The following is a 7408-nucleotide window of genomic DNA, read 5'->3' on the forward strand; positions in this document are numbered from 1 at the left end:
GGAGGAGGGAGGAGGGAGGAGGGAGGAGGGAGGAAGGAAGAGGGAGGAGGAGGAGGAGAAGAAACAGCAGTTGAGCTGGTCAAGCACTTGAGAGGCAGAGACAGGCAGATCTCTGTGAGTTCCAGGCCAGCCTGGTCTACAGAGTGAATTTCAGGACAGGAAGGACTACACAGAGAAACCCTGTCTCAAAAAACAAATTAATAAAATGTACTGACTGGTGTTGTGTGTCAACTTGACACAGGCTGGAGTTATCACAGAGAAAGGAGCTTCAGTTGGGGAAGTACCTCCATGAGATCCAGCTGTGGGGCATTTTCTCAATTAGTGATCAAGGGGGTGGGGAGGGCCCCTTGTGGGTGGTACCATCCTGGGCTGGTATTCTTGGGTTCTATAAGGCTGAGCAAGCCATGGGGAAGCAAGCCAGTAACAAACATCCCTCCGTGGCCTCGGCATCAGCTCCTGCTTCCTGACCTGCTTGAGTTCCAGTCCTGACTTCCTTCAGTGATGAACAGCAATGTGGAAGTGTAAGCTGAATAAACCCTTTTCCCCCCTGCTTGCTTCTTGGTCATGGTGTTTGTGCAGGAATAGAAACCCTGACTAGGACATAAAATAATAATGATAAGCAAGATAGCTTGTCACCTAAAGGAGACTGCACCCAAGCCTGGTAGCCTGACTTTGATCCTGAGGCCCACACAGTGGAATGAGAGAGTAGACCCCCGTATGTAAGCTGTCCTCTGACCTCCCCACAAGTACTGTGTAGCATGCACAGGACCACACACACACACACACACACACACACACACACTCACACACACACACATGCAAAAATAAATAAATAAGTACATGTTTTCAGTTTTGTTTTGTGAAGGTTGTTGTTCTGGGGCTAGATGGCTGGGTGTGTGCATAAAGCAAGTTTAAGACAATAATGAGAGGATCTGAGGGGTGAAGTCACCACTGCTGAAAAATCTTTTTCATCCTCTTGTCTGAAACATTTTCAAAATATTTCAGATGTTATAAATGATAATACCCTTAAAAAAAATTAAGACAGTGTCTCCCTGGCTGGCCTGGAAACTCACTCTGTAGACCTGGCTGGCCTCAAATGCACAGAGATCTGCCTGCCTCTTGCCTCCAAGGTATTGAGATTAAAGGTTTACTCTACCTCTAAAATCAGAGGGGAAAGGGGCAGTAACTGTCTGGGATATTTCCTCTATTGTGCACTAAGGTGTTTTGTCCTTAAGGGGGTGTTTCCTGCTGGCTCAGCTCTCTGTAACTAAGTTATGGCCTAGGCTTTCCAAGGTTTAAGGCCTGCCCCAGCAAAGCCAAATTCCCTAGTGCAAACATCTCAGCATAACCTAGTCCCAGCATCCGTCCAGTGGGTGGAGCTGAAGAACTGGAAAGAGACTGCCAACTTTGCCTGTTGTGCCTCTGATTGACACTAGAGAAGGCAATCCTACAGGCAGCTTCCCTGCCCCCCACCCCACCCCCACCCACCCACGCCACTGCCACTGCCACTGCAGTGGTTGGGACTTGGGAGCAGCAGGGAGACCAGGGGCAGTGTGAGGCAGCATCCTGTGCGGAGAGTCGAGTAGCACTCAGGTGCAGGCCTGTTGCTTCTGGTGAAAGTGCCCAGTGCGCCCTCACCTTGAGGAATCCTCCTGCAACCAACACAGGTACTACAGGCTTTTGTGCTTCGTAGAAAGCCATGGCTGGCTGCCTTGGTCATCCCTCTGTGCCTCAGCGGTTCAGGGATCTGAAGCCTTCTGAGTTGCTCTCCCACCCATCAAAGACTCTCACCTGCTCTCTGCTTTCCCTGAGAAACCCTTCCACTTGTCTGGTGCTCTCCCCCAGTTGGCTGCCTCACCCTCTCCAGCTAAAAAGGAGAAAGCTCCGAGCTCCGAGGCTGTCTCTTCCCCTCCACTGACTGACCACTGCTTCCCGATAGTACAAGCCTCCCTCCACGAGAGTCCTTAGTACCTGGGGATAATGACAGAACTTCTACCTAACTGGGTGGTTGGAGGATTCGGTGAGATCATGTCTGGAAAGAGCCCAGTGTGTCTCCATTGCACAACAGACACAAGCTGCCATTGTTTCCAACCTGGCTACCACACACGCCCCAGTGGTTGATTCCCTTCCTAACTGCCTTTCCCAACTGAGTGCAGATGCTGCACATCAGCCAAGGGTGGCTTGCCTCTGGGAACTGCCCTCTTCAAACTAATCATCATGCAGTCTCCAGCTCTTTCCCTCCTGGATGGCAAGTTCCTAGATCCTTCCATCAAGCGACGAGAGAAAGGACAAACCCGCCATGCCAGCTCTCTCTGCCCTCTCTAAGAAGCACAGCCAACCACGGTGAAAAGGGAGAGTGTGTTCAAGTTTATTCACAAAGCTCAAAACAGCCGTCCAGGGCACCCAGGAAGCTCTCCCCAAGCCCCCGCTCCTCTGGGTTGTTTCAGCTGGTGTGACAACAGGGATGTTCTGTTGCCTGGGCATCAGTTTAGGGCATGATGGCGGCGATACTCTGAAAGAGAGAGGAGGGGCATTAAATGCAGGTACATCTGGACTCCTATTTCACCTTTGAGAAATGATAGACCAGCTGTTTACCTTGGAACAATGGGGAACCAGCCCCCTGCGGGAGACCAGCTGGGGGTGGGTATTCTACAGAGGGGAAGCCCTGTGTGTGTCACCTCAGAGAACCTTCTGCTACTCTGAGTTGGAGCTGTGATGAACCCTGGGTCCTGGGCTTTAAGTTAATAGCAGTTGCTGTTCAATCATGAAGACCCAAATTTAGATCTCAGCACCCACACCCCGCAGCTCACAAACACCTGTAACTCTAGCTGCAAGGGATCCAAGACATAGTGCATACACACATATGATTTCAAATGTTTAAACAAAATAAAAAGACAAAGACAAAGCTGGAGTAAGGACCAGACTTCCACAGGGATTTACGCTCTCAGCCTGGCAGGGAGCTACCTGCCAAACCAAATTACCACTGCTCAGCTCACTCGTGCAAAGCAGCAGGGCAGGGGAGCAGAGGCATCCGCCGGAAGGGCGGTAAGAAGAGGCAGCTGGCCACTGGGAATGGGAGGAGAGATGGTGAGGAGCCCAGATGAGCAGGTGAGGGACTGTTTCAGCATCCCCACCCTCCTTGGCTCCCAGATGCTCCAGTGCCCTGGAGGTGATTTCTGTCAGCTGATGTTTGTTAGTTGGGACTGGAAAGGGCCCAAAAGCTGCAAGTGGGTGACGAAAGGCCTAAGCAGAGCTGGGAGAACTGGTTGGATGGTCTCTACAGAGACTGAGTCTGTCCAACAGGATGCTGACTGCAAGAAGGCTATGGGAAGGGAATTCAAGGGGACTGGAGGTCATGCAGCACTCACCCTCCACAGAGCTGGGAAGCTGATAAATGGCTTGTTGACCGAGGCCTGGAATTCAAGGATAAAGCAAGTCACTGACCTTCACCCAACCACTATCCTTGGGAGAATCTCAAGCAGGCTCTGCTCCCCTCTCCCAGCTCCAAATCCATGTTACACCCAGAGACTCACCCCAGATACTACTGTAGTGGTTGCGGCCCCTCCGTGATGGCCTCCGTACCCTCCTTGACCTTGGTGAGACCCCTGTTGACAGACCCAGATCATCACTATCACCCCTTGACCCATTTCCACATTCCTTTTCGCCAGGAGCCCACCCCTTCTAATATGACTGGGTCTGGAGTGGGCACTTAGCTGATCCTCAGGCCTCCTTAGCTGATTGAGAGGTGGACAGAACTCCAGGAAGGACGTCTGCCTCTTGTGGACTCGCCTCACCCAAGCTCTCTTTAAATTCAGCATTCAGGAAATGTTTGCAGCTTGCAGAAGGACTCAAAGGACCCACACAAATACCAGAACCATCATTCACCCTCAGCCCTGATTTTTTAATCGCTTTGCTACAATGTAGCCTCAAGCCTAACTCAGTTCCTTCTTACTCTTGAGCCCAGAACATCACTCAGCATGGACCACACCCACCCCTTGGCACCCCACCCTCACAGGCTCTTGATCCTCTCCCAGAGTCCTCTTGGGTGTCTCACTCAGGGTCCTATTCTCCACTCAGGACTTTCTTCAGTTCCCTCCTCCCCACCCAGCCCTCCATGGCTCCTTCCAGACAGCAGATGTGGCTCTGGGCTCTGAGACCTGGACCCATCCTCAGGGTCCAGCTTTCTGATTGCATCAACTCTTCATTCAGAGTGTGGAGAACTGGGAACTGGGCCATTCAGGAGTCAGCCTGCTACTGGGTGGACCCCAGGTACTTCCTTGGTGCCTGCTGTGTTGCATGTTAGCTTGTCTCCAGCATCTGTTCCCTCTACAAATACGGGCATGAGAGTCCTCCAGAAGCTCACCCGCCACCCAGTTGGAAAGGCAAAGGAAGAAAGAAAAGTCCCAGCCTGTATCTCACTCACTGAGCACTCTTCATTGACCTCTGCAAGTCCCCCTGGCCTCTCTGAGCCTTAGTTTCCTTATCTAAATGTTAGAGTCAGCACCCTCCTCTTGACCACCTCAGAGGCTTGTTACAAGGACAGAACACAGCCGAGCCTGTCACCAAAGCTCCTCCCCAACTCTGGGTTTTCTCAGCCACTATCTGTTTGTACAGTGCCTGGGAGCAGAACTATTTCCTGGTTCCAGGAGAGAGAACAGGTTAGGTTCCCTCATGTAGGACAGCTCCCTGATAGCAGGACTAGGTCCCTTTCCCCTTGTCTGGGGGAAACTTTGCAGACAAGATGGTCTAAACCAGCTGGCCACCAGCTCTGTAGTAATGGAGGTGGAGAAGGAAGGACGGGAACCCAGTGTTACGGCTTCCCAAAGGTTTAGCCTCTTCCCTCCCACAGCCCCCTTCTCCCCAGTGTCCCCACCTCTGTTCACCTACATTCAGCAGCTGGTTGGCCTCCTTGCTGGTTTGGTTGACCCCATTATGAACATCTTGCTGCAACCTGTTCATTTCCTTCCCGGCCTGGCCAGCAGCATGGTGGACACCTTGGCCCAGCTTCTCCGTTTCCTTTCCGGCCTGACCAGCGGTATAGTTGACCCCTTGGCCAACTTTCTGCGCCTCCTTCCCGGCCTGGTTGACCCCAGTTTGGACCCCATGAGCCACTTTCTCTGTTTGCTTCTCAGCCTGTTCAACGGTATGGAGGACACCCTGGCCAGACGGTTCCATCTCCTCCCCAGCCTGGTTGACCCCAGGATACATCACTCTGTCCCCTTCTTGCCAAGTCTGTCCTGCAGCATAGTAGCCATGCCCATGGGCGTGACCAAACTGCTGTGCCTCCATTGCAGAATGGCTAAGTCCCTGATTAGCCCCTTGTACCAGTTTGCCTCCCTCTCTCCCAGCCTGACCAAAAGCATGGTGGGCCCCCTGACCTAACTTCTCTGCTTCACTACTCCCCTGACCAAAAGCATGGTGGACTCCCTGACCAAACTTCTCTGCCTCTTTCCCAGCCTGACCGAAAGCATGGTGGGCCCCCTGACCAAACTTCTCTGCCTCTTTCCCAGCCTGACCGAAAGCATGGTGGGCCCCCTGACCAAACTTCTCTGCCTCACTACTCCCCTGACCAAAAGCATGGTGGGCCCCCTGACCAAACTTCTCTGCCTCTCTCCCAGCCTGACCAAAAGCATGGTGGGCCCCCTGACCAAACTTCTCTGCCTCTCTCCCAGCCTGACTGAAAGCATGGTGGGCCCCCTGACCAAACTTCTCTGCTTCACTACTCCCCTGACCAAAAGCATGGTGGACTCCCTGACCAAACTTCTCTGCCTCTTTCCCAGCCTGACCAAAAGCATGGTGGGCCCCCTGACCAAACTTCTCTGCCTCTCTCCCAGCCTGACCAAAAGCATGGTGGGCCCCCTGACCAAACTTCTCTGCCTCACTACTCCCCTGACCAAAAGCATGGTGGGCCCCCTGACCAAACTTCTCTGCCTCTCTCCCAGCCTGACCAAAAGCATGGTGGGCCCCCTGACCAAACTTCTCTGCCTCTTTCCCAGCCTGACCAAAAGCATGGTGGGCCCCCTGACCTAACTTCTCTGCCTCACTACTCCCCTGACCAAAAGCATGGTGGGCCCCCTGACCAAACTTCTCTGCCTCTCTCCCAGCCTGACCAAAAGCATGGTGGGCCCCCTGACCAAACTTCTCTGCCTCTTTCCCAGCCTGACCAAAAGCATGGTGGGCCCCCTGACCAAACTTCTCTGCCTCACTACTCCCCTGACCAAAAGCATGGTGGGCCCCCTGACCAAACTTCTCTGCCTCTTTCCCAGCCTGACCAAAAGCATGGTGGGCCCCCTGACCTAACTTCTCTGCCTCGCTGGCCCCCTGGTTCACCCCATGGTGGATGATTTTGTTTGTCTCCTTCCCGACCTGTCCAGCGGCGTGGTTGACCCCATGGGTAAACTTCGTTGCTTCCTTTTCTGCGTTTTCGATTCCACTGTTGACACCGTGGGCTACTTTGTCCAAGCCATGTTCCACGTTCTTGCCGGCATGGCCGCCCATGTTGCTAAGTTCATTAAAAATTTTTTCCACTTCTCTTCCGGCTTGAGTGATTCCATTGTTGATGCCTTCGAGGGCCTTGCCTACCTCTCTCTCTGCATTGCTCAGCCCTCGGCTGAACCCTTCTATGACCTTCTCAACGGGGTCTTCACGGGCTGCCCGGGTCGCCAGAGCGCCCAGGAGCACTAAGAGGCAGCAGGAACTGAGCACATTGGCGAGATGCATGTTGTTGGGAAGGCAGGGAGGATGCAGAGCCAGGCCGGGGAGCCAGGCCACTATTTATCCTTCCCCTCCCTCCCTCCTCCCCACCCCTCATGACTCAGTCCTCCTGTGAGGATCTGACTTCGGTCCAGTCAGGGGGTGTTTCCCAGAGACATTGGGATTGAGAAATGAAGAGGAGGAGGAGGAAGAGAGCATGAGTCACAGACAAGATCCGTGCCTCTCTGCTCTTTAACCTGCTCGGGCCTCCACCCCAGTAGGGGTGCCCTGCCCAGCCCCCTCCTGTTTTCCTCCCCCCCCACTGGCCATCCTTCTTCCTTCTGCATGCACCTTCAGGCACCCTCCATCCCTAACCACCCTGTCAGCCCTCTTAGAGGCCTTGCTGTACAGGATAACTCTGGAAGAGTGGAGAGTGGAAGGCAGACAAGGAGAAGAGAACCCCCCACCACCACCAAGAGTGAGGGAGCTGCCTGGCTTTGTTCTTGGGAGTCCCCTGTCCGAGCTCCTCAGCACCCCACCCCACCCCCATGGCTGTCTGAGAACTTTGCACATGCCTGGAAGCTAGAGTGTGACCCAGCTGTCTCCACTCATTCCACACCTGGCTCAAACGTCCAGCGAGTCAGAAAGCCCTTCCCGACCACCCCCCAGGCACAGCGCGGTATGACAGGGATGATAATTGTGGTCTATGACGTCA

General features: G+C 53.7%; 1 protein-coding gene across 2 annotated transcripts; it reads right to left on the reverse strand.

Annotated features, from left to right (window-relative positions):
- Positions 1-2366: 2366 nt before the first annotated feature.
- Sbsn (suprabasin) lies at positions 2367-6729 on the reverse strand. Of its 2 annotated transcripts, none has more exons than XM_052179478.1 (4): positions 6367-6729; positions 3534-3605; positions 3369-3413; positions 2367-2512 (listed from the first exon to the last, which is right to left on the reverse strand). In XM_052179478.1, exons 1-4 carry the CDS (start codon positions 6718-6720, stop codon positions 2489-2491), a joined length of 495 nt encoding a protein of 164 aa, XP_052035438.1. In that variant the 5' UTR covers positions 6721-6729; the 3' UTR covers positions 2367-2488. The 2 variants fall into 2 exon arrangements, with proteins under 2 accessions (XP_052035438.1, XP_052035428.1); XM_052179468.1 differs by having other exon boundaries at positions 4888-6729.
- Between the last annotated feature and the right edge of the window lie 679 nt (positions 6730-7408).

Source organism: Apodemus sylvaticus, chromosome 1 (genome assembly GCF_947179515.1).
Source record: "Apodemus sylvaticus chromosome 1, mApoSyl1.1, whole genome shotgun sequence".
Lineage (NCBI taxonomy): Eukaryota > Metazoa > Chordata > Mammalia > Rodentia > Muridae > Apodemus > Apodemus sylvaticus.

Coding starts and splice junctions, on each gene's coding strand:
- Sbsn (XM_052179468.1), bottom strand. CDS start 6,720: ATGCATCTCGCCAATGTGCTCAGTTCCTGCTGCCTCTTAGTGCTCCTG. Junction 3,606..4,887: donor AGGCCAACCAGCTGCTGAAT/GTAGGTGAACAG, acceptor GTCTGTCAACAG/GGGTCTCACCAAGGTCAAGG. Junction 2,513..3,368: donor GCTTCCCAGCTCTGTGGAGG/GTGAGTGCTGCA, acceptor TCTCTCTTTCAG/AGTATCGCCGCCATCATGCC.